The sequence below is a fragment of the Convolutriloba macropyga genome, chromosome 15, assembly GCF_964194025.1.
Source record: "Convolutriloba macropyga chromosome 15, txConMacr16.3, whole genome shotgun sequence".
Lineage (NCBI taxonomy): Eukaryota > Metazoa > Xenacoelomorpha > Acoela > Convolutidae > Convolutriloba > Convolutriloba macropyga.
This window is the reverse complement of record NC_134482.1, coordinates 18,426,548-18,454,167: the sequence shown is the minus strand read 5'-3', so window position 1 is coordinate 18,454,167 and position 27,620 is coordinate 18,426,548. Positions and strand designations below refer to the sequence as shown.

At 40.9% G+C, this 27,620-nt stretch overlaps 3 protein-coding genes across 3 annotated transcripts in view; 2 read left to right on the top strand and 1 right to left on the bottom strand.

Annotated features, from left to right (window-relative positions):
• The window catches only part of LOC142354324 (uncharacterized), a 498,674-nt gene that overhangs the window by 347,364 nt on the left and 123,690 nt on the right, over positions 1-27,620 (top strand). The gene's annotated exons all lie outside the window — the stretch shown is intronic.
• Positions 1-27,620, top strand: part of LOC142354323 (nicotinamidase-like) — a 496,312-nt gene that overhangs the window by 347,358 nt on the left and 121,334 nt on the right. The gene's annotated exons all lie outside the window — the stretch shown is intronic.
• LOC142354325 (ras-related protein Rap1-like) overlaps positions 15,962-27,620 on the bottom strand; it is a 519,643-nt gene continuing 507,984 nt past the window's right edge. Inside the window, exons 6-7 of the mRNA XM_075406594.1 lie at positions 16,624-16,764; positions 15,962-16,248 (exon numbers count right to left, since the gene is read on the bottom strand). Coding sequence (XP_075262709.1) covers positions 16,126-16,248; positions 16,624-16,764 — 264 coding nt within the window. The 3' untranslated portion in view covers positions 15,962-16,125. The remainder of the gene's footprint in view (positions 16,249-16,623; positions 16,765-27,620) is intronic.

Genomic DNA, 27,620 nt, shown 5'->3' with positions numbered 1-27,620 from the left:
ATAGTTTATGAGTGTTTATAAAGTAATACATCTATGAGGCTTGGTTCCATCTAATCATGTGCTCCGAATGGAGGTGCACCACTCCCCCCACGACAGGAAAGAATTTCAGTCTTGGAATTCTTCATAGAAATCGCTTTGTTTAATGTCTGATATAGAGCTTTTTCCCGGTGATGGGATTCCTATTTGATGCTCTTCGTTGTTTTCTTGTTCCGTGGTGGGGTTTGGTTTGTCCTCGCGTACATGTTTACTCTCGGTTTCGTTAGTTGTGGCTTTTTCTGTGTTCTGTCCTGCTTTGATGCTAATGGGTTCGCATTCATTAACTTTCGTTTCTCCACGTGGAGCTGTATTGTACACGATCGGTGAGTTGCTGGATGACGGGGTTGTGTTGAGATGTTGGATCTTCTTTATGGTCTTATCGATTTTTGGGGTTGATATTCTTGACTGGAAGGGTGGAAAATCTGGACTGTCCAGAGCTGTGACCATAAAGTCAAAGTTGTTGTTTGATGTGTAGACTTTTAGTGGGCTGCCTTCAGTCGAATCTGAGGTTAATGTTATTACCTCGATAGTCGGTGATTTGGTTAGTTCGTCCTCGTTGATTTTAATAAAAGATCGATTTTGTTCCTTCTCCATATGGATCTTTGTTTGTTGAAGTGCGGCGGCCCTTGAATTGGTGAGGAAGGATTCGTTTGGCTTTGTTTGTTGTTTGCGCTTTCCTTGGTTTTCTTGTTTCTGTTCTTTGTGTGGCATTGTATACTTTTTCCGTCTTTGAGGTTGGAGTTGTTGTTTTGGTTGTTGTTTCGTGGTGCTGATTTTCCGTTTTTGTTGTTGGCGTCTTTTCTGTTGTTGCGATTGATTGTTCTTTGCCAATTCGACAAATTTCTCATTGCTGTATAGATTCTGTTCTCCAGTTGGAGTTGACGTTGGAATGGAGCTTGGTCCTGGGATAAGTGCCTGCTGTCTTAGTTTGGCTCGTCTTTTCTCTTCTAAACAGAATTTTTTGATCTTTTCTTGATTGTTATTGTATTCTCTTAGTGATTTGCATGCTATCATGTGAATTAATCTTTTTGCTGGAGGTGCTGGTTCTTGTTGTGTGATTGGTTTTGTTACGATTGCTAGGTCGTTTTTTCTTATTACTGTGTTTTTCCGATTATTTGTGTCAAGCGTTACTGTGTGTGGTGAGTAATTTGTGATTGTGCCATTTTCTATTATATTTCATTGTGGTTTTAATATTCCACGTGGTTCTGGTGCTTTGCGTGCGATTGTTTTTCGCGCGACTTGTTTTTTATTATATACTATTGTTGATATCTTATCTCGGAATGTGTTTTCTAATTTTGATGGTATTATCTTACCCGGGGTGCGCGTGAGGCTAATCAGCGGCGCATTCTCGGAGTCGTCACTCTCATTGGAGCTATTGCTGTTACGGTGAGGGGTCTTCTTTGGACCTTCTTTGTATTGTATGTTCAGTTCTGGCTCTGAGCCTTGTTCCAAGTCCCACATTGCCGCTGGGGTTAGTACTGGTTGCTTTAGAAGTCTCCTATCTGAAGTGAAATTTTATATGATTATATGATAGGTTGTGTTTATTAGGTTTTGTTACTATGTTTGAGAGTGCTGTGTTTGGTTTTCTTCCGAAGTGTGCTTCGAATGGTGCAATTTTGTTACTCTATTTGGAATTAGTCTAAGGCTCTGTATAATGTTTGCTACGATTGTTGAAATGTCTTCTGATGACCATAGGGGATCAATAGTCATTACACCTAATTTGCGTTTTATTGTTTGGATTAGTCTTTCGACCATCCCTGTTGCTCTATGATCTCCAGCTGGAGCTAAGATTAATTTTATATTGTTCTCTTAGTAGGGGAACCATACTAAATTTCCTAAACTCAGCATGCCGGCTTGGCCGGGGTGTGGTTGGTGTATTGCGTCGATAACAAGTTGCTTCAGGTTTCTGGGGGTTACTAGTTTGTTATCGTACAACATGCAGCCGGATTCGGTCACTGAAAAGTCTTTGCGTAGTGAGTAGAAGTATTTGCTGCTTTTCTTTAGGCTTTCCCAGTCCCCGCCTCCGCCAGGAATTCTCCAAACACTTTTGCGAGTTGTTTTCTGTAGTCGGGCGTGTTTGTTGTGTTACTTAATAGAAATATCTCTGGGTGTAGTTCAGGTTGAAGTGGTCCCTTCCTTTTCCGGTGTTATCTGTATCATCTGTTTGAGTGCTAATGGCGATTAGCGGTGATCTTGTTGGTGATCTGTTTATTGTGTTCCTTTGTGTGGTTTGTCTCCTGTTTGGTGCGCGAAATCGTCTGATAATGGGTCTTGCCGATGTTTCTATTTGGGGTCTATTTCTTGTTATAACGTTAATTGTTTGTATGGTGTTTTGTTTGTTTGAAGTAATAGCTAATGAATTTGAAGTAATTAATTGTGGAAATTTATTTGGATTTGGTGTTAATTGTTTAGAGTGAATTTTCTCCGTTTGGAATTTCAATGCGTGTATAGAGCGCGACTTATTCCTACGTTGACAATGGCGTAAAGCGTTCCCTTTTGTTAGCGTGTGTTGAGAACGATTCATAACGTCATAATTGTTTGTTTGGTTTTTAGTGTTGTTTCAATTATTACGTAATGAGTTTTGTAACAATGTAAAGTTAAAGTCCTTTATTTGATTTATTATGAAATGTGTGTCTTTCTCTGATGGGGGTGGCGACTCCATTTGGATTTCTGCTGAAGTAGTCTGCAAATCCCATTTGTTTGCCTGGAATGTGTTCTATAATAAAATTAAATGGTAATAGTCTGTCGACCAATCGCGTTAATCTACTTTGATATGTTCTGTTTCCCCTGTTTTCTTTTAGGGCTGTTAGAAGTGCTTGATGATCCATTTGGAGCGTGAATTCTGTGCCTTGTAGGTAGTGTTTAAAGTGTTCTAATGCCCACACTACGGCAAGTAGTTCGAATTCGTTAGTGCTGTATCTTTGTTCTACCGAATTTAGGAATCTGCAAATGATGCAAATGAGGGCGGGTGCATCCAAATTACAACTCAGCCCTTGTTTCGTGCAAGGTGTGCTTGTTTACAGATGGGGGATGTTTACCTATTCTCTAAAAAATTTGCTATTGTGGTTCAATTTTGTTTCTTTTCAAGTTTGTCATGGTGAATCACAAATCATTAAAAAGAGGCAAGCCATAAATTGCTTCAAATAAAGTCAGTGACTTAAAAAAGATTAAAAGAAACTCTGAAAATCCTTATGTGAAACTTAACTCTGAAAATGCTTATGTGAAGAGAAGGAGTCCAAGTGTTCGTTGTGTGAATCGATATTCAATGACGAATCGGTAGCTTTTGCATGTCGATCATGCGTCGCTTCCAATTCGGATTCAGGCAAGGAAATAACAGACGAGCTAAAAAAACTCTGCAATTGCTGTGTTTTGAGCCATATCAAGAGGACATGAAATTTTCGACGAAAAAGGGTACAAGGCTGCGATAATCGAGGAACACAACAATTTGCATACTCTCTTTTGTACTGAATGGTCTACATTAGCATGTTCTGAGTGTGTGTTGAAACATACAGTAACTGGACAAACGTTGATATCGGTTAAAAAGCAAGCGCTCGAACCTAAACAAGTTTCCGACTATTTGGATACTTTTGATGGTCCCTGAAAAGATGTCCTGTTTCGGCAACAAACTCTCAAGGATATTGCGGCAGCAGTGAAGTCACACGAAGATCACAAGCCTGATAATTTTCCCGGAATTTAGCCAAAGTTCTTTGCCGATTTTGTTCAGAGCGCATCGGGGGGTCAATTCTCCCAATCGAAACAATTCACAACCCAGTTCAACAATGAGCATGATAAATGGATTGCTGAAAAGAGACCAAATTTCGGCGGCGTTGTATATAAAGCAGATCGTTTGGTCGTGGAAACCCGGGAATTGTTGATATCTTCGAATGGCGTTCTTGTTCATAAAGTGAACTCTAAAATACAAGACCTTGATATATCTGTAAGAGAGCAGAACGCTGTGCTAGCAAATTTAATTTGTTTCCGACCAGTTGATGTGCAGACGCCAAACGTGAATGACAGTTTGCAAAATTTTGTTCACTTGTTCGTCAAAAACATTTGCTGGCCACAATCTTTATCTTTACCCTTCACTCTACTGAGTTCAACCCCGAGTTGTACGTTCCTTACCCCGGAATCAGAGTACCTTCATTATTTTTCCACTGACTGTCTTTAAATGTGCACTTCAAATGAGGGCGGGTGCATCCAAATTACAACTCAGTCCCTGTTTCGTGGAAGATGTGCTTGTTTACAGATGGGGGATGTTTACCAATTCCTTAAAAAATTTGCAGTTGAGGTTCATTTTTGTTTCTTTTCAAGTTTCTTGGAATCAGAGTATCTTCATCATTGTCCACTGACTATCTTTATATGTGCTCGGCAAATGAGGGCGGAAGCATGCAAATTACAATTCAGCACTTGTTTCGTGCTAGGTGTGCTGGTTTACAAATGGGGGTTGTTTACCAATTCTTTAAAAAATTTGCTATTGTGGTTCATTTTTGTTTTTTTTTCAAGTTTGTCATGGTGAATCACAAAACATTAAAAAGACACAAGCCATCAATCGCTTCAAATGAAGTCGGTGACTTGAAAAAGATTAAAAGAAACTCGAATGAAAATGCTTATGTGAAACTTAACTCTGATAATGCTTGTGAAGAGAGGGTGTCCAAGTGTTCGTTGTGTGAATCGATATTTAATGACGAATCGGTAGCTTTTGCATGTCGATCATGCGTCGCTTCCAATTCGGATTCCGCCGGGGAAATAACAGACGACCTGAAAAAATTCAGCAAATACTGTTTTTAGCCATATCAAAAGAGGACATGAAATTGTCGACGAAAAAGGATACAAGGCTGCGATAATCGAGGAGCACAACAATTTGCATCCTCTCTTTTGTACTGAATGCTCTACATTAGCATGTTCTGAGTTTCTGTTGAAACAGGAACTGGACACACGTTGATATCGGTGAAAAAGCAAGCGCTCGCGCGCTCGAACCTAAACAAAGAAGTTTTCAACTATTTGGATACTTTTGATGGTATCTCAAAAAATGTCAAGTTTCGGCAACAAACTCTCAAAGATATTGCGGAAGCGGTGAAGAATTCACAGGAAGATCACAAGCCTGATAATTTTCACGGAATCTAGAGCATCTACTAGAGATTCTTATTTCTATGTTTTTTCTGCGACTCAAAAGTTTTGGTTAGAACAACATTTTCTTTTCTGCAACGAACATTTCTCCGTATTATAGTCTAATGTCGAAAATACCTCCACTTAATCAGCGAGGTGAAAAAATAGAGCAAGGCAAATAAAAAAAACGGTACTCTTATGTCGAAAATACCACACTCAATCAGCGAGGCGGAAATTATAAAGAGCAAGGCAAATAAATAAACGGTGAACGGTAAAAATGCGAGATTAGAAACTCAAAAATTACCACACTCAAATGGCGGGGTAGAAGACATTACGAAAAAAGTAAACAAATGAACTGCATTTCATTAAAAAACGATTTTTGATAGACTCTAAGTTAACAATGTCCTTTCTTGCGATAAACAGCAGTTTCTGATAATGTTTTTTGTCAAATTGTTGCGAAATGTTTTCATATTGCCTTAGTAAGAAGATTAGATATGCCAGATTTAATATCCTTTTCAAGTGGTTTTTTGGACTAATAAGTTGGCCACAAAATTCATATAATGTCTTCCATTAATACTGAATGTATATTTTGATGCGAGAAGATCGAAGCAGGAGCTATTGTGCATAGAAATGCTGTGTCTGTTCATCAGGCGTGTCATCTATGTGTGAAAAAGTGGCTACTCTGTTTTTATCGGCAGCATCTTCTCGGTAAAGAACAAACATTCCCAATTTGCAGAGAAAAAATAGACGATATATATCAACTCACAGATTTTGTAGAATGTGAAATGTGTCTCGAGTTATTTCCCAAGTTTTTAAGTTTCTCGTTCAAACTGAAAACTTTGCTGGAATTGCAGTAATGGACAATAGAGGTCTTATACCGAAAGGATTGATGGAAGCCGACTCTCATCATATGTTAACATTGCAGTGACTGTTTTCATGATTCCTGAATTGTTTTGTCACAATATCTGCTTCGTGATCACCGCAGGAATAAATATTCCAAATAAACTGTCAATTAAGCTCAGCTTGTTTTTGATAATATTTAGTGAATTAAAAGCAAAACAGCTTATGATTCATATTCTTTAGGGAAACATGTTCAAAGCTCAGCTCTCAAAGACAAGTGAAAAAGCACCTCTTCTGGCCTCCAGTAGCTCTTCAATTAGAGGAAAAGTTGTAAAAACTGGGCCATCTTCATAGTCTGAAACTTGCACCTATGGAACTGTTATGAAAGTGAGTTCTTTTTTTCGTGAATATTTTTACTGAGTTAAAATAAATTTCATAACTTGATTAACATTTTTCTGTTGTTCGAAAATTGATTTCGCTGCGTCGTTTCAAATTCAGTATGGTGCTTCTTGAAATGCCAGACAAACTAGGGGCCTAGGAGCCGCGAACTTGGAAGCTGCAAGACACGCATAAAAGTTGCATAAGGCTCAATTGAACAATGTGTGGTAGCTTCTGTTATAGTACGACAGACACGTGTCCGTTACAGAGGCCACTCATGGAAGCAATCAAATGCCATTTGCCAATCGAAGTGAGCAAAGGTTACAGAAATTTTATCTGAAAAATGTGTCACCATTTAGGGCAATTACTGCAGTCTTTTAATTAAATTCATAGAAACAATTTCTGATCCAAGTTTTCTTGGATCAGAAATGGTTTCTCTGGCAATATTGCCAGAATGGTTAGTCTGGCAATATTGTTGAAGTGAAGTGCGCCGTACTTCATCCTATGAATAAATCGTTCATCTGGAAAACTGAATTGCTTTGTAAGGGACATGAGCTTTACGTTACTCGGAAGTCCCACGAGGTCACAATGTTCAGTCGAGCAAACCCACGTCCGTTTGGTCTAGATTTGGATCTAGAGATAAATAATGACCCAGCACTCTCTTTGCACACGTCTGTGGATGAGATTATTTAGTCACAAGATTGCAACGTCAGAAAATGCCTTAACTATAATACTAATGTGACAACGAATGCCGAAAACATTCCCCCTCTACTGACTGAAATGGATGGTAACTTGGTCCAGAGAACTTTACCTGAAGTAGAAAGCGAGTTCGACAATTTGAACGAAACTTTTTGCCTTTGATCATTGACGATAACTTGAGAGAACAATGACAAACCAAGTAGCAGCTCTCAACCAGTTCCGTTGACGACAAAAGTTTTGTCTTCAACTCCGGGAAATCCCAAAAAGTTCAAAAGTAGTGGAAAAGTGATAAAACCTGATCAAGTTAAAACGTTGGTGCAAGCAATCAGAGAAACAAGCTGTTGAGAACCTTAGTGATGTCGTTACGTCATTGAAAGTGAGCGTGGACATAATGACAAACATTGTATTGGAATTCAAAAGTTGCGTGTCTGGACTTGCTAACCGAAACGTTCATGAGGTGCAGAACTTCAGCAGTTTCATGAAAAGTTTGGTAAGTTTCTCTATTGAACTTTTAAACACAGCTTCGTCAAGTCATATAACTTTGTTCATTATATTTTTATTGTTTGAGTCCTTTTGGTCCAATTTTGTTGTTTTGTTCGCTGTAGACCAATGAAGTAGCCAAGTTGGGAGTTTTGCTACCTAAGCCTGTTCATCACGAGAGCTCCGAAATTTGGATACCATTCCAAGTGGTCCTGAAACCGGCCACGATCTGGCAACTACGAAAGGCAAAACGCCTGAGTCTTTAGCCCGAAACGCGGCTAAAGGGTTGTGGGACAGAAATGACCTGAAAACGCATATGTTCTCCGAAGAGGGCCAAACCCGGTCACACGGACTTTTCACCGGAAAGAAAATCCTGCTATAAGAGTAAGATTCTTATATAAATAATTCGATATTTCTCGTTCTATATGCCCTTTCTCAAGGTCGAAATTCTTCCTCAAAATTATGGTGTTTCTTTGTCTGATCAAAGACTTGATTGCACCTTAGAGCCCTTGCTTATTGCGTAGAGTTCTCAATGCTCTTTTGACTGTTTTATAGCTCTTTCAAATAAAGTATGGTGATAGATGGGTCCACATGTACGAACTGGGTAAGATCAGTTTGAACAACTTATGCAACGAAATTTCTGCCGAGGACAAAAAGAACGCAGCCCCTGTTCTAACGATGATGCATCTAATCAGTATCTAAAGAATAATACAATTGACTTCAATTGTCTTGATGTGATATTTTGTTTTTATCCTATTAGACAGATCTGTTACCTTGTACCTATTATATCTCAGAAAAAGTTTTCATTCGATTATTGGTCAATTTTCTTTGTTTTTTATTTTCTCTCGTTTGGAGACTGTTGATTTTTATTTTCTTTTCGTTTGATGACATTTGGTGTATCTTTTATCTGTTGATAGGAGATTTTGAACTTTTATGCAAAATGTTTCAGAATGGTTAAGGCGAATTGAAAAAGGAATTTTTCTAAAAAAATTAACAAACTTTGAGCTAAGACAATGTTTATTAACACTTTCAATTTTTGAAAAGAGCTCGTTTTGACCTAAGTTTTGAAATAGTTTTTTCTTTCTCTGTGCCAATTGAGAAACTGTCAATAGAGCAATGCCCAGCAAAACAATGTTTTTCTATCAATTAATTAATTTTTTTGCGACTCAGTTATTGTTATGATCCCTATAAAGAGATTGACTGGGTTGTTTTGTCTCAGTGTGACGCTTACACCGTCAAAAGATTTGTAGAGACAGCTGACCGACCTGCTCTCTATTGTAGCGCCGATGAGCGAGGGACATTTTGATCAACAACTCAGCAGATTTGGTTCCTGGAAAAGACCTACGATATTCTGTGATAGCTATCAAAGCTTCGTGAGATGTTTGATATAGTCCATGACCAGTACGGTGGATATCGCTTGGTGTACAATGGATCTGATGAAGTTAATGCTGGAACAGTTTTCCGACGCTCTCCTGTTGGCTTTGTGAAGCCGATACCAGATGGTGTTTATGATCTGTCCATCATTCGTTCCGAACGGACTGGATCAAACATGGTTCTTTTAGGGCGTGTTCGCTTCATTAACTCGGACTGTAGCCCTAACTGTGAATATGATTTTTCAAGTGACGTTGGAATTGTGCAAATACGCGTTAGAAGAAAATTGAATAAAGGTGACGAAGTTTTTGTGAAATACGGTGAAGACTTTTTCGCCTCAACACAAAGCAGATGCAGGACTTTCATATCCAAAGATGTCAAATTGAGAACCTTTTAAAAGAACAGATTGAAGAGTTAGTTTCAGAAGTATGTTCTGAAGTTTGTCGAGAAATTTGTGACGGTCCAGTGCAACCGAAACGTGCTTGTGTATCAAGGCGCTCTCAGTTAGAACGAGCTGCCGCTTTTTGCTCTGATTTTAAACCTTCAACTGTTGCAGAACATCGAAATTTGATCAATAGCTTGCAAACTTCCAAATCAATTTCAGTTGTCTTCTCTTCTGAAATTGATGTTTTTGCACCCCAAAACGAGCAGTCCACGTCATCGGTAGATTGTTCTTCGGAAAATAATACATATTTTGGGAGCAACGTGTCTTGACCAATGAGCATAGATGTTCGTCTCCTCTTACAAATTTTGTTTATTACCAGCCTCCCTCATTCCATTCTCTAACGTGTATCCAGAAGAAAATTTTCTATTGTCAGTTGAGCGCTCAAAAAACTTCCAACAACCCTAGTACAGACAGAGTCACATAACAGTCAGCGATGCAACAACTTTGACCGAGATGTTTTACTCGAGGTTTAATATCCAGAGGTTTAATATCAACAGGTTTGTCAGACGTTGGATCACAATTGCTCCATTCTCTCATTACTTGCGCCCTGCCTGAAAAAAACTTTTTTCCGTCTGGATATTTGTTCTTGAAGAAAATGAAGTCAAAATCTTTCTCATAGTCGGCGGATGTTTTTAAACAATGAGAAAGGCAACTACTGCGTCTTGAACTTTTGCTTTGCTCTTAACTTTGCTGTACAGCACAACCTAAAACAGATTTTGGATTATGCTTTGTTTCGTGAGAAATATCCCGAAACCGACCTAAGCTTAACTCTGGCCCAACCAGTAAAAAATTGCTGATAATTCTGTGTTAATAACTCTAATTATTTTTACCGATGGCGTCAATATTAAATAGTTTACTAACAAAAAGGTATGGCACACATGGTTTTAAATCAGCGATCTTCCACAAAATTTGCGTATGTCAAGGAAGAACAGTGTTCTTGCGGGTTTGTTTGTTGGAAGTGGAGCTCCGTATTGGAAATTCTCGTGCCTGCACTTCAATATGAATTAAGTGGATCTATACACGCTAATGACGCAGACTTGACTATTTTCTATACAGATTGTCTTCTCATAGCAGACTTGGGCGAAAAACATCATATTTTAAATATGCACAAATTTATCGGCTTTTATGGATGCCATGTTTGTGTGACAGAATTGAAAACTATCGGTCGTACTCATTCGTACGATCCCTGCAATCAAGAGTCGGAATTGAGAGATAATGGCATTCACAAATAACATGTTACTATAGTTGAATGTCTTGGTGGAAAAAACAATGAGGCAGGCGTTAAAGGGAGAAGTTCTTTTGATGGCCTGGTTGAGAGACTTCCTTTAAGTGCTGCAACAGATTATATGCACTGCGCTCTTTTGGGTGTTGTCCCAGATGTGTATCGTCGAGTAACTAAAAGTCTCTCAGTTGACAAGAGAAAGGAAATAAAAAATCTTGTTCACACTCTCTAGCCCAAGAGAAATGACAGCATACACCAGAGCAATTCGAACTCTAGATGAAATTGCACAATTCAAGGATAACAAATTTTTTAACTAGATTTTCTACGTGGCTCCTATTGTTTCTAGAGATCGGCTTCAGAGAGAATTATACACACAGTTGATGAATTTGTCAAATGCTGTCAGACTGTTGGTTAGAGTCTAGCTAAAAAGATAGAGTTGGCTAAAATTTTTGGCGGACTTTTGCAAAAAAGCCGTAGATTACTTTGAAAATGACGAACGCATAAAAACAATTAATATGCATTCCCTGAGACACCTTCGTAGCCAAGTCGAGCGCATTGGTCCGCTTTCTTCACCATCGGCGATGTCTTTTGAAGCAGCAAACCGAGTTCTTGGCGAAGTTGTCAATAGCTCAGTGAACGAATGCGAAGTGATATGTCGAAGAATTTTGCAGAGATACAGCGTTTCGTTTCGTGGACGCTTTAGCTTCAGGAATTCATGAGGATAAGGAAGAAAATGTTGATAAAGAAATGACTGAAACAAGAAGTGCACGTTCTCTATACAATGATGCGCGTTTTGCCAACAGACAAGTTTGGAAGAGTGTATTTCGAGTCTGCTGCCTATAAGAGATCGAAAAATGCAAACAGTTTTGTGAAATTCTCTCACAACAACCGACAATCGTTGGGAGAAATTCTATTCTTTGTTTCTGTCCCCTCCGAAGGAATTCCCGCGCGCGCACTAGTGAAACTTTTTGACATTGTTGAGGAAATTGGAACAGTTAAGGGTGTTCTCTACCGTGTAGCGGAGTCCAATTATGAGGATGTAAAACCAGTTGAAGCACTCGAAAAATTTTTCTGTGTAAACGACTTCTATAAGCAGGAGCTGTTTTTAGTAACAATCTGTTCTTTGTATGAGCATTCGTAATGATCAAAAAAATAAAATTTAGTTGTCCAACAATTTTTCCGTTCTTTAAATTGAGTGATTTTATTCAAGAAGGAGAGTTCTGCAGTCTGCGTTTTCTGTATTTTTTAATTGCATTCGAAAAGTTAAATAAAAGTTTTGTTATAATGGAAAGAAGTTTCCATAACAGCGCTCAATCAGCGAAGCTGAGTTTTTGTGTCGCCTATAAAAGTTAAATGGTATGACCTCAAAGACAGACTGCTTTATCTTGCTACACCCAATCAGCGGGCAAAAAAAAACAATTATCTATGTAAGAGTACAATTTCCAGATTTTCAATTGCAATAAAGAACGAGTTTGAACTCATTGAGTAAATCAGCGATTTCTAAGTTTTTTTATTTTGTTATATCAAGAGTTGAATTTTATTCTACACCCAACGAGCGAGGTAAATTTAAGAATGAGAAATGGCAGAGTTTTTTCTGTATTTTAAGTTGCACTCGGCGAGAGAGGCATGACCCAATGAACATTCGAAAAGTTAATTAAAAGCACTCAAGAGCACATATAAGAGCACTCAATCAGTGAGGCATAGTTTATGCGTGTCCTATTAAAATTAATTAGTATGACCTAAACGACAGACGGCTTAAATTTGCTACACCCAATTAGCGAGAAATCGAATTTTTGTTCAAACGCCGTTTTCTCCCTCTGCTTTAAAATTAAAGTCAAAAAATGTCAGGCCCGAAATCACTCGCTGTTTCGCTCCACTTCCTGTTTCGGCGTGACCAAAATCACTACTTCAATTTGACTTCAAAAATCATGAAAATGTCTCGCCCCAATACAATTCAAAACAAAAAAGGAGCACTATAATAGGCGGCTGAAAAGCTAATGAGCTAATGCAGCTATTAAAAATAGGGGGAAAACATGTCGGGAATAAAAGCCGAGAGCCGAAGAAGAATACATATTGCTGATTGGGTGCCGACTACCCCCCCCCCCCCCCCCCCTATGGGTATTCTTCTTTCGACAAATTTTTATCATAACATAGTCGGTAAGAACTGATTTATACATTTTTGTGGGTTCTGGTAAAATGGATGCGTGGGGGAGGGGGTGGGGCTTTTTGCGTTCTATAACGGGCACAAACCAAAATTCACGGTGAACTTAATTCAAGACAGTTCATTGATTTTTAGTCATGGGGAAAAGCAGCAGCGATAAACAGGATAGAGAGCAAAGATAAATTAGATCATGTAGCGACTAAATAGAGAAATAGGTCTAATTTGTTTCCATAATGCAATAGTATCGGCGTTCACTTGCCTTCAAATAGACTATTCTTAGATCTAACAATAAGAAAAATCGACCTGCCTTCTGGTTTCGACATATCAAATGAAATAAGCCCAAGGCTACAACTGTTTCCTCATCCGGCTAGAAATAACTTCATTGTTCATTTTTACTGATTGTTTCAATTATAAAACTACTTCGATCTTTTCCGGTAATACAAATCCCTCCCTCTTTTTCTGAAAGACTTGCGTTGAAAGATTATTCCAATTATCCAAGATTCTCAAAACTAACATAATTAGCAAATACAACGTTGCCAATTGGATCCAGATGAAAAAAAAATCTTTCCTATTCAGATGAGGAAGAAACAATTTTAAATTACAGAATGAGTTATTTCCTTTGTAACACTGAAATATAGCCACACATAACCATCGGATCTATTCTGCCCCCCCCCCCCACCCCCAGCTTAGTGAGCATAAATAGTAACGTGCTATATAACAACATATAACACTGGGGGGGGGGACAGAATAGATCCTACCCACCTCATGACTCTTATCTAATGTAGTCACAATTATTTGGGTTTGCTCTTTGCAAAGATAATGAAGGAATTAACTTCCTTATTGGGAATTTGAGACATAAGACTAATTTCAGGATCTGTTTCCACATCCACCGTGAATACTTTTTTTTCTCAGTTAACAATCATGTGAACAAATTATTAATAATAATGTAAACAAATTACGTCACATTTATGGAATATCAATCGTTCTAATAGCCAATTGGAGTTCGAAATAGCGATGACACTGGTATTTCAATAATTTCCTACGTTTGTTTCAAGTATCCCTAACGTTTTGACTAAAATTTTAATTTTTTAATTTGAAAAAAAAACAAATAAAATTACGACAAATGGGTGTAAAAATGTCAAACATACCCGGCAGATTGCCGGAAAATAGCCGCCGTTGATTCCAATAAGCATGATTGGGATTGAAAGAATAGAAGATATTGAAACATTTTTTAAGTCCGAATTATTTTGATGGCATTTCGTAGTTGAACATACTTCTGTTTCTTAGAGAGAGGCTACAGGGGCTACTATCAATGACCATAAGCATTAGAGATGGTAACTAAGACTTATATGAACGACGTTCAAATAGCGGGCATCTAAAATTGGGCTTTATGGGTTTATCCCGTTTCTATTTCTGACTTTGATTTTTTATACTGACTCTGTTCATTTTCAATTGCTTTGCTGAGCAACTGATGTTCAAATTCACTTCCAGCAGAATGAGAGAAGAGAGAAACTAGCCTAGAGAAGTCAAAAAGATTTCACGCAAAATGTCGAAAAAGCGGCAAAATGGTAAAGCGAAAAAAAGTTCGACGAAGTAAAAAAACATAGCAGGACAAGTCCTGACGTACAATTCAAAGAATTTTCATTGACTAAACGGAGAAACTAGACCTAGAATGGACTATGAGTGAATTGAGAAAACCATTTTTAAAAAAACCAGAACAAAAAATTAAGAAATAAACAGAAAATCAGTGTCAAAATGCCGCATGTGAACAAAAAAACCACTAGCGATAAAAGAAAATTTATATCAAACAAAAAACTAGGCCTACAATGAGCTGTGAATGGGGTGGGAAAACCATTTAGAAAAAAGTCCGATCCAAAAAATTGAAAAAATAGTGAAAATCAGAGTGAAATTGCCGCATGTGAACAAAAAACCACTAGCGAGAAACCGAATTTTTGTTCAAACACCGTTTTCTCACTCTACTTTAAAATTAGAGCGAAAAAAATTCACGCCGCAAAACCACTCGCTTTTTCGTTCCATTTCCTGTTTCGGCGTGACCAAAATCACTACTCCAATTTGACTTCAAAAATGAAAATGTGTGAACAGATCTTAAAAAAAAATAGCCGGAAGAATTCCGGAAACGACTCGAAGTGAAAATCCATTTAAACGCTATCCAACTACTCATCAAATAATGCCCTCACTAATTTATGATTATCTTGAAACAAAGTCATGAAACAAAAAACTAAAACAATAAAATCAAATGTGTTATAAATTGAGATCCCGAAAAAACTATCTCTTCACCAAAATAACTTCATCAAACCAACTAGTGCTTACAAAAATCACTTATATGAGTTTTGAAAAAAAACTTTAGGCTAAATTATGAAAAAAAATCTTCCAACTTTCACTGAAAAACTGGAAAAAGTTACTAATTTTTTTAATATTTCAAAAAACATATAAATCCAAAGAAAAATTCCCTTCAGCCAATAGGGTATCCAGATGCTTGCAAAACAATAGGCAAGTCATAATACGCAAAGAAACTTAGCTAAAAACAGAAAAAATCGAAAAACTGCAAAAAATTAAGAAAAATAGTTCCAATTTTCGCCATTTTTTTGTCATATTTCTCAACAAAAAAAAGATTCTTACCCACAAAACTGTAACCAATTGTTATCATAATATTGCTCACGTAGAAGAGGTTTCTTCAATACCCATTTGAGCCAGTAAAACAAAATTATCGTCAAAAAGACGCAAAAATTAGCCCGATAATCAGCAAAATACATTAAAAACCACCGAATTATCATAAAATTCATAAGAATTTCCAGAAACCTTCAAACCAATGCCGAAACCAGCCTAAAATTAAAACAAAATCATAACCAAACTTCTTAACGAAAACAAATGAAAAAAAACTGCTTTAAAATGCCGCACATGAACAAAAAAATTTCGCTCGCTTAGAGAAAATTTTTTCACACATCAATTTCTCGCTCTCTCAAAAACAACGGTATGAACAAAAACCACTCTCTTTTCGCTCCGCTTTTCACTTTTGTTCAGCGCCAAAATCACTCCAAATTTTTTCAAGCGTTTCATTTCCTGCTCCAAAAATCACTCCAATAAAATTGATTTAAAAAAAAGGACTTCTCCAATACTCCTCTTCGAGTCGTAAAAAAGACAGCGCCCCAATACAAGTCAAATTCTTTGAATTGTAAAAAAATAGGAGCGCTATAATAGCCGGCTGAGAGGATGAGGGCGGCTATTAATTATAGATATTTATATTCCTCATTTGGGATGGAGTAGAAACAGTTCCTAATTGTTATCTTTTCCAGCTCCGAACCATTAATGAGAAGCGAAAGAACTATTAATCTGTATAATACATGAATGAATGGTTGGTAATTCTGATCACAAGAGTAAACATCCTCCCCCTCCACTCGTATTCTTCTTCCTCTGCTTTTTCGTGTTCTTCGTCTTTGTAAACTTCGTCGGGCTCAATTTGTTTATAGTCCGCACTAGATCGTAAAAGATCTGAAAACACACAAGCGAGACATCCAAATCACGGTTAGAGTTCTTTAATACTTTTTGTTAATATATTAGCGACATTTAGAGATCTCATTCGCAAAACGAAACTTGCCAAATTTCCCAAAATTTTCCCCACAGTGAATTCCAAAATTTATAGACGTGAAGCCAATTAGTCACAGATAACCGTAAATTAGACCTTACTAAAATTCAAAATACGAAAACCACAAGCTTTAATAATTATTGCTTTTTTTTGCAAAAATGCCAGAAACAAGTTAGATCAATAAACTGAGTCACCCATTTTTTGTTACCAGAAGTTGAAAAAAAGAATTTGAAAATGGAGCTAAAGAGATTGCAGTTATGTTGTTAAAAAAGACTACTAACCTCGTGTACGTTGATCTTGTTCTTAGCTGATACTTCAAAGAAGTTGCATGCAAATTGCTTGGCCTTGATATTGCCCTGGTCTCTGCCAACCACTCTCTCACTGTCCAAGTCACATTTATTGCCAACAAGCACCATCGCCACCTATCACACACAGCAACAACTTAGTAGAAACTAGTATTTGTAGTGTACAAACTTCCACCTCGAGCCTTTAGACAACAACCTCTGTACAAACTTCCACCTCATGTTTTTACACAACAACCTCTGTACAAACTTCCACATCGAGCTTTTAGCTAGCATAGAATATGGGTCTGATTGGCTGAGCGAAATATGGGTTTTTGAAAGGTAGCTCGCTTTAAGTTGAAATATGGGTTTTTGATGGTGTCAGCTCTCTCTTGGAACCCAACCCAAGACGACAGATGAGCTAGATGAAGAGATCGCAGCAATAAAATCCCTCAGTAACGCTGACAAGCCGACCAAGTTATACTTTCAGTCTCTTGTCTAAGAGGCAAGGCTTTAGTTGCGCGCCACCTCCCTCCCCAAAGTGACCCCTGCTAGAGCTGCCAATCTAACTACGCGGCAGTAGAGGCAGAGTCTACGTGGGACTTCCCTGACACTAGAGCTCCTGCACTAGCCTGCACGGCAAGTATTGAGATCTGCGAGGTCAACTTGCTGCCTCCAAGAGGTGCTACAATTGCTATTATCGAAGGTCTTAATTAGCGACTTGACCAACAGATCCCCGCCACGAGTTACTTTTTCAAGTGAACTCTTGCTAGTACACCGGTCCAATTCTAGTGCTCCGTCAGAAAACAATTATCTCTAACACCGAGACAAGTTCTGAGGTGAAGGAATCCGGTCTTTGCCGTCCTGAGCCAAAGGCTAGATCTAGCACTATCGTCAACAGGTAGGCGATAAGCTGTTAGCTTCACTCACGGTGAGAGGGGATCCGACCAAGACGCCGCAAGGACGAGCACTAGCAGAGCAAGACGTCGCGTGACGAAAGAAGGTACAAGACGAGGAAGGTGCTAAAGGTGCTAAAAGACAACTCGGCCCACATAGTGGGTGAAGACAGAAGATAAGAGTAACACCCTGCAATGAGTTCGTCCTCACCTTAGTCTGATAGCCTGCTGAACCTGAGTCCCACTACGCATCTGATCTTGCTTCGAACTTTTAAACACTTCGAACTCGCTTCCAGCTTTTTACCTCTTCACACAGACGTTCTTAACTCCATCTTCGAAGTACAACCTCGAGCATCTTATCCGCACATAGTCTTTTTCATCTGTACAAACTTAACACTCGAGCTTTTAGACAAGAACCTCTGTACAGACTTCTACCTTGAGCTTTCAGTGTACAAACTTTCACCTCGAGCTTATAGACATCAACCTCTGTACAAACTTCCAACTCGAGCTTCCAGTGTACAAAATTCCGAGCTTTTAGACAACCTCTGTACAAAATTCCACCTCGCGTTTTTGGTGTACAAACACTCACCTCGAGCTTTTACACAACAACCTCTGTACAAACTTCTACCTCGAGCTTTTAGCTTGCATAGAAAATGAGTCTGATTAGCTGAGCGAACTATGGGTTTTTGAGAGGTATCTCTATAGCTCGCTTTAAGTTGAAATATGGGTTTCTGACGACTCAAGACGACAGATGATGAGCTAAATGAAGAGATCCCAGCAATAACCTCTCTCAGCAACTCTGATAAGCCGACCAAAGTTATAACTTCAGTCTCTTTTCTAAGAGGCAAGGCTTTAGTTGCACGCCACCTCCCTCCCCAAAGTGACCCTTGCTAGAGCTGCGCTGCCAATCTACATACGCGAGAGTAGAGGCAGAGTCTACGCGGGATTTCTCTGACACTAGAGCTCCTGCACTAGCCTGCACGGCCAAGTATTGAGATCTGCGAGGTCAGCTTGCTGCCTCCAAGAGTCGCTACAAGTGATATTATCGAAGGTCTTAATTAGCGACTCGACCAACAGATCCACGCCTTGAGTAACTTTTTCAAGTTACCTCTTGCTAGAAATTTGCCCGATTTGGACTACTGTCAAGGAACTGCACATATCAGAGCTAACTCCAAATAGAGGATCAACCTCACTCACTAACCATAATTCACTTTACACGAGCACTGAAGCAAAATGCCACAGTCGAAGAACTATTTCAAGACCAACTCCTTTCATTTGCCAAACCAAAGTCAACCCGATCCAAGCAATTTCAAATAGACGTAAGACTTCTTACTTCAGAGCTTATCAAATCAATTGACGAACGGTGTACACTCGGAATTTTTCTTCTGAACAATTTTGTAAATCTTACTGTCGACACAAGGCCTGTTGGTTCATTTAAAACAGCAATTTGGAGCAATTCTCCCAACTAACTAACTCCTAAGAAACTTCAGAATCACTTCACCAATGTCAAAATGTCAAGGTACTGACATTATCACTGCTAACCCACTGGTATATGCAAAATAGGTATCACGTTTTAGCTTATGATTGGTTGATAAAAAGAAAAGGGAAAAATACTGCACGCAGTAACATTGTATAATTTCAGTTCGGCACTACGGCACCTCCATTCAGTCGCTTGTATCAAGCACCCCTATTAACTTAGCAGAAATCAGAACGTTTCTACCTTGTACCTCGCACTTGGAAAAACCACAAAGCAAATACTGAATAAAAACCGTATTAGAAAGATAATAACACCATAGCAAAACCTGCTTAAAAACGGGAGATGCCATAATAAGTGAGTGGGATCCAAGCAAGAAGTTGCGAGGATAACTACACGTCAGAGAAGGTGCTAGAAAAAGGTCTTGACCAAGATGGTGCAATATGGTGTAATCTATTGTTACAGCTCACAGTTGCATATAGAGCTAACTTCTCGCACTCTCTTTGAAAGAGAGTTGTTATATAATTTCTCATATTTTGGTAGGTCGAAAATTATTGATTTTGAACATAAGCCAACACTATTGGGCTACACACAGACCAAGTTTCTCACAATCTAACTGGCTCAGAGCTGTAACATTATACAATAGTCCTCGGTGACAGAGGCTGCAAGTTTCTTGCACTCTAATTGGCTGAATATCGAAACTAGAACTTTGAAACAAACTTTCAACTAGGTTCAAAAAGTATGTGATAAATTCCAAACACGACAACAGATAAGACGAAGAGAGAACAGCAGCAATATATCCTCTCAGCAACACCGATAAGCTGACCTAATTTAAATCTAAGACTTTTCCTCTGTACAAACTTCCAACACGAGCTTTTACAAACTTCCAACTCGAGCTTTTACAACTTGAAGCACTCAAGCCAACTTAGTGATGTCTCTTCGAAATCCCTTCTCTCTCTGAACTCGAAGACCTCCCAACCAACTGCCTCAACAGTGAACTGCTCTGCTCAAAGACTTGCCCTATCTCAAGCCTCCAACCTCGGCCAAAGTCAAGCAACGAGCCACAACCAAAGCCAGAGGAAACGCAAAGCAAGTGATGGACCCCGAACCAGATCCAAGATTAGAAAAAGGCAGCCTGAGCAACATAAAAGTAGTCTACTTCACATTTCAACATGAAACACCGAGCCACAAAGAATTTAACCAGCAGCTGAAGAACTTAACTGGCCATCCAAACTACGGAGGAGTGAGGCGAAATCAGAACGGAAAAGGCTACTCGACGAATCCAAGAACTACCGAGATAACTAAGCTGATTACTGCAAATAAAGTCAAAGTAGCTTTCACAAACTATCGAGTCAAACTTAGCACTGCTGCCACCAACCCAGTGAAACCAAGCGTCGTGATAACCAGTGTCGATCAAGACATCGATCCTGAGGACATAAAGTGGAGCTGCAAAGTCAGAACACAGGCAATATCAGTTCATCGAATAACAAGTCGTGCGACCAACCAGCCTACGAGACTCAGAGTATTCACTAACATAGAGACAGTTGCCAGAAATGCTGTTGATACTGGAGTTACAATTTTCAACCAGAGAAAGATGTGAGAGATCGAGACTTGAACTCTCGGTAGTACAATGCTTCAAATGCCTCCAATACGACAATAAGGCCAAAGACTGCCCGAAAAATCTCAAATGAAGACGCTGTGGCGGAGAGCAAGTTATAAGAGAAGGTGAAGTAGCTCTAGAAAGTGCCAAATGCTCGAACTGCGGTGAGCCACTATGCGAATTATCGAGGCTGCGCTAAGTACCAAGAAGCAAGAGCTAGCAACTATGCTGATGCAGTGAAGAGCAAGGCACAGTCTGGTCCGCAAAACTCTCTGAACAAGATTTAAGAAGTCCTCAGCAACATCGACAAGAGACTCGAGAAAATAGAAAGCAACCTCACTGAAAGGGTCCAAATAAAAGTAAAACAAAGCAGCAGAACTAAACAACAAGATCGATCTCGCTGAGCAAAGAGAACATAATATATGTCTTTTCCTTCTTCGAACAAGAGACTCCTAGCCACAAAGGGTTTAATCAGCATCTCACAAGAATAAAACAGGCAACCCGAACTATGGAGGAGTTAGACAAAACCTGAATGGAAGAGGCATCTCGGTGACACCTAGAAAGACCGAGATAGCAAAGTTGATCAATGACAACAAAGTCTAAAAAGCTTCCACGCACTAACGATTTAACCTTAGCATTGCTGCCTAACCAAGTCAAACCACGCTTCTTCATAGCCAGTGTTGATCAAGACATCGAACCGGATGATATCAAAGTAGAACTCCAAAGTCAAATCATAGAGGCAACTTCAGGCTGAGCAACGTATTAAAGTTATCTACTTCTCCTTCGAACACGAGACACCTAGCCACAAAGAGTTCAATCAGCAGCTCAAGAATTTAATTGCTAACCCCAACTATGGAGAGGTTAGACGAAACCAGAACGAAAAAGGCTTCTCGATGAAACCCAGAACTACCGAGATAGCTAAGTTGATCACTGCAAACAAAGTCAAAGAAGCCAAAGATCTCCCAAAGTAGCCTAGCAGTATACTGAACTCTCAGCCCATAAGAGTGTGAGAAAGTGTTAGGCTACTTTGGGAGCTCTTTTCTCGCACTCTGATTGGCTGAGAGGTCAATATACAGTTAGGCTGCTTTGGGAGCTCTTTTCTCGCACTGATTGGCTGAAAAAGTGCCGTGATATGACGTGGCTATTTTCTCACGCTGTGATTAGCTAAGCTCAATATGGGTTTTTGAACAGCCTTTTTTAAATAGGTAGCGAAAAAGTTGTTTGCCCCAACCCAAGACGACAGATGAGGAGCAAGACGAAGAGTTCGCAGTACTATCTTTCTCAGCAACGATAAGCCGACCTAGTTATCTCAGTCTCTTTACCATGAGGCGAGAATTTAGTTGTGCGCCACCCCCCCCCCCCCAAAGGCCCCTGCCAGGAATGTGCTGCCAATCTACACTACGCGGGAGTAGAGGCTGAGTCTACGCGGAACATCCCGGCCACCATAGCACTTACTCCTGAGCTAGCTCGCATTGAGTCAAGAGTACTTGGTGCTATAGGTTAGTGTTGGCGGTACCACTTGCAATTCGGTTCCGCCGAGAGCACAACCCCAGGTTTAGCCACCAAAGGGTTGGCGTACTCTCACGAACGCAACACTCGCCCCCCCCCCCCGAGCATCCTTTTCAGGAAGCTCGAGCTAGCTCAGTCGACCTGCAAGCTCCCTGGTGTAACCGCTCCAAGAAGAATTCCCTCGAACACAGACTAGTTGGAGGCAAAGGAAGCCCGGTCTTGACCGTCCTGAGCCTAAGACTTGAGGCTAGCACTACAGTCTATAAATAGGCGGTAAGCTGCTAGTTTCACTCTCAGTGAGAGGGGGACCGAGCAAGACGTCGCGAGGAGGAGCTAAGAAAGTGCTAGATGTCGCGAGACGAAGAGCGTGCAAGACGCCGCGATCCCAGACGAAGAGGGTGCAAGAAGACAACTCTGCCCACATAGTGGGTGAAGATAAGAGAAGCACCTCAGCACTTAGCTAGTCCAGCCTGAAACCGAGAAGCTCCTGAGTTGGGAACACTGAACATCGCATCTCTCGCTCTCAATCTTTGAACAACTTCGAGCCCCTTTTAACTGTACAAAGACCAAGTTTCTAACTCTGTACAAAGACGAACCCTGCACAAAGACGAGAACTCTGTACAAACTTTCAACTCGAGGTTTTATACTACAAACTTCCAACCCGAGCTTCTTAGACAACAACTCCATCGAATAACAAGTCGTGCGACCAACCAGCCTACGAGACTCATAAGAGTATTCACTAACACAGAGAAAACTGCCAGAAATGCTGTTGCTACTCGAGTTACAATTTTCAACCAGAGAAAGAGATGTGAGAGATCGAGACTTGAACCCTCGGTAGTACAATGTTTCAAATGCCTCCAACACGAACATAAGGCCAAAGACGGCCCAAACAATCTTAATTGTAGACGTTGTGGTGGAGAGCAAGTTATAAGAGAATGTGAAGTAGTTCGAGAAAGTGCCAGATGCTCCAACTGCGGAGAGAGCCACTCCGCAAATTATCGAGGCTGCGCTAATTACTAAGAAGCAAGAGCTAGCAACTATGCTGATGCAGTGAAGAGCAAGGCACAGTCTAGTTCGCAAAACTCTCTGAACAAGATTTAAGAAGTCCTCAGCAACATCGACAATACTCGAGAAAATAGAAAGCAACCTCACTGAAAGGGTCCAAATACTCGAAAACGAAGCAGCAGAACCAAACAACAAGATCGATCTCGCTGAGCAAAGAACATAATAGTATGACAATTATTGCAGCCATGATAATGCTTCTTCGATTCCCCAAAGCAAAAGACAAACATCCTCCAGGTTCTCAATGTTGGCTTTAGTTGTGCGCCATCCCCCCTTCCAAAGGCCCCTGCCAGGAATGCGCTGCCAATCTACACTACGCGGGAGTAGAGGCTGAGTCTACGCGGGACATCTCGGCCACCATAGATTTACTCCTGAGCTAGCTCGCATTGAGTCAAGAGTACTTGGTGCTATAAGTTAGTGTTGACGGTACCACTTGCAATTCGTTTCCGCCGATAGCACAAGCCCAGGTTTAGACACCAAAGAGTTGGCGTACTCTCACGAACGCAACACTCGCCCCCCGAGCATCCTTTTCAGGAAGCTCGAGCTAGCTCAGTCGACCTGCAAGCTCCCTGGTGTAACCGCTCAAAGAAGAATTCCCTCGAACACAGTCTAGTTGGAGGCAAAGGAAGCCCGGTCTTGACCGTCCTGAGCCTAAGACTTGAGGCTAGCACTACAGTCTAAAAATAGGCGGTAAGCTGCTAGTTTCACTCTCAGTGAGAGGGGGACCGAGCAAGACGTCGCGAGGAGGAGCTAAGAAAGTGCTAGATGTCGCGAGACGAAGAGCGTGCAAGACGCCGCGATCCCAGACGAAGAGGGTGCAAGAAGACAACTCTGCCCACATAGTGGGTGAATATAAGAGAAGCACCTCAGCACTTAGCTAGTCCAGCCTGAAACCGAGAAGCTCCTGAGTTGGGGACACTGAACATCGCATCTCTCGCTCTCAATCTTTGAACAACTTCGAGCCCCTTTTAACTGTACAAAGACCAAGTTTCTAACTCTGTACAAAGACGAACCCTGCACAAAGACGAGAACTCTGTACAAACTTTCAACTCGAGGTTTTATACTACAAACTTCCAACCCGAGCTTCTTAGACAACAACTCCATCGAATAACAGGTCGTGCGACCAACCAGCCTACGAGACTCATAAGACCCTCGGTAGTACAATGTTTCAAATGCCTCCAACACGAACATAAGGCCAAAGACTGCCCAAACAATCTTAATTGTAGATGTTGTGGTGGAGAGCAAGTTATAAGAGAATGTGAAGTAGTTCGAGAAAGTGCCAGATGCTTCAACTGCGGAGAGAGCCACTCCGCAAATTATCGAGGCTGCGCTAAGTACTAAGAAGCAAGAGCTAGCAACTATGCTGATGCAGTGAAGAGCAAGGCACAGTCTAGTTCGCAAAACTCTCTGAACAAGATTTAAGAAGTCCTCAGCAACATCGACAATACTCGAGAAAATAGAAAGCAACCTCACTGAAAGGGTCCAAATACTCGAAAACGAAGCAGCAGAACCAAACAACAAGATCGATTTCGCTGAGCAAAGAGAACATAATAGTATGACAATTATTGCAGCCATGATAATGCTTCTTCGATTCCCCAAAGCAAAAAACAAACATCCTCCAGGTTCTCAATGTTGGCTTTAGTTGTGCGCTATCCCCCCTTCCAAAGGCCCCTGCCAGGAATGCGCTGCCAATCTACACTACGCGGGAGTAGAGGCTGAGTCTACGCGGGACATCTCGGCCAACATAGATTTACTCCTGAGCTAGCTCGCATTGAGTCAAGAGTACTTGGTGCTATAAGTTAGTGTTGGCGGTACCACCTGCAATTCGGTTCCGCCGAGAGCACAAGCCCAGGTTTAGACACCAAAGGGTTGGCGTACTCTCACGAACGCAACACTCGCCCCCCGAGCATCCTTTTCAGGAAGCTCGAGCTAGCTAAGTCGACCTGCAAGCTCCCTGGTGTAACCGCTCCAAGAAGAATTCCCTCGAACACAGACTAGTTGGAGGCAAAGGAAGCCCCGTCTTGACTGTCCTGAGCCGAAGACTTGAGGCTAGCACTACAGTCTATAAATAGCCGGTAAGCTGCTAGTTTCACTCTCAGTGAGAGGGGGACCGAGCAAGACGTCGCGAGGACAAGCTAAGAAAGTGCTAGATGTCGCGAGACGAAGAACGTGCAAGACGCCGCGATCCCAGACGAAGAGGGTGCAAGAAGACAACTCTGCCCACATAATGGGTGAAGATAAGAGAAGCACCTCAGCACTCAGCTCGTCCAGCCTGAAACCGAGAAGCTCCTGAGTTGGGGACACTGAACACCCCATCTCTCGCTCTCAATCTTTGAACAACTTCGAGCCCCTTTTAACTGTACAAAGACCAAGTTTCTAACTCTGTACAAAGACGAACCCTGCACAAAGACGAGAACTCTGTACAAACTTTCAACTCGAGCTTTTATACTACAAACTTCCAACCCGAGCTTCTTAGACAACAACTCCATCGAATAACAAGTCGTGCGACCAACCAGCCTACGAGACTCATAAGAGTATTCACTAAAGAGAAAACTGCCAGAAATGCTGCTGCTACTAGAGTTACAATTTTCAACCAGAGAAAGAGATGTGAGAGATCGAGACTTGAAACCTCTGTAGTACAATGCTTCAAATGACTCCAATACGAACATAAGGCCAAAGACTGCCCGAACAATCTCAAATGTAGACGTTGTGGTGGAGAGCAAGTTATAAGAGAATGTGAAGTAGTTCCAGAAAGTGCCAGATGCTCCAAATGCGGAGAGAGCCACTCCGCAAATTATCGAGGCTGCGCTAAGTACTAAGAAGCAAGAGCTAGCAACTATGCTGATGCAGTGAAGAACAAGGCACAGTCTAGTTCGCAAAACTCTCTGAACAAGATTTAAGAAGTCCTCAGCAACATCGACAAGACTCGAGAAAATAGAAAGCAACCTCACTGAAAGGGTCCAAATACTCGAAAACAAAGCAGCAGAACTAAACAACAAGATCGATCTCGCTGAGCAAAGAGAACATAATAGTATGACAATTATTGCAGCCATGATAATGCTTCTTCGATTCCCCAAAGCAAAAGACAAACATCCTCCAGGTTCTCAATGTTGGCTTTAGTTGTGCGCCATCCCCCCTTCCAAAGGCCCCTGCCAGGAATGCGCTGCCAATCTACACTACGCGGGAGTAGAGGCTGAGTCTACGCGGGACATCTCGGCCACCATAGATTTACTCCTGAGCTAGCTCGCATTGAGTCAAGAGTACTTGGTGCTATAAGTTAGTGTTGACGGTACCACTTGCAATTCGTTTCCGCCGATAGCACAAGCCCAGGTTTAGACACCAAAGAGTTGGCGTACTCTCACGAACGCAACACTCGCCCCCCGAGCATCCTTTTCAGGAAGCTCGAGCTAGCTCAGTCGACCTGCAAGCTCCCTGGTGTAACCGCTCAAAGAAGAATTCCCTCGAACACAGTCTAGTTGGAGGCAAAGGAAGCCCGGTCTTGACCGTCCTGAGCCTAAGACTTGAGGCTAGCACTACAGTCTAAAAATAGGCGGTAAGCTGCTAGTTTCACTCTCAGTGAGAGGGGGACCGAGCAAGACGTCGCGAGGAGGAGCTAAGAAAGTGCTAGATGTCGCGAGACGAAGAGCGTGCAAGACGCCGCGATCCCAGACGAAGAGGGTGCAAGAAGACAACTCTGCCCACATAGTGGGTGAATATAAGAGAAGCACCTCAGCACTTAGCTAGTCCAGCCTGAAACCGAGAAGCTCCTGAGTTGGGGACACTGAACATCGCATCTCTCGCTCTCAATCTTTGAACAACTTCGAGCCCCTTTTAACTGTACAAAGACCAAGTTTCTAACTCTGTACAAAGACGAACCCTGCACAAAGACGAGAACTCTGTACAAACTTTCAACTCGAGGTTTTATACTACAAACTTCCAACCCGAGCTTCTTAGACAACAACTCCATCGAATAACAGGTCGTGCGACCAACCAGCCTACGAGACTCATAAGACCCTCGGTAGTACAATGTTTCAAATGCCTCCAACACGAACATAAGGCCAAAGACTGCCCAAACAATCTTAATTGTAGATGTTGTGGTGGAGAGCAAGTTATAAGAGAATGTGAAGTAGTTCGAGAAAGTGCCAGATGCTTCAACTGCGGAGAGAGCCACTCCGCAAATTATCGAGGCTGCGCTAAGTACTAAGAAGCAAGAGCTAGCAACTATGCTGATGCAGTGAAGAGCAAGGCACAGTCTAGTTCGCAAAACTCTCTGAACAAGATTTAAGAAGTCCTCAGCAACATCGACAATACTCGAGAAAATAGAAAGCAACCTCACTGAAAGGGTCCAAATACTCGAAAACGAAGCAGCAGAACCAAACAACAAGATCGATTTCGCTGAGCAAAGAGAACATAATAGTATGACAATTATTGCAGCCATGATAATGCTTCTTCGATT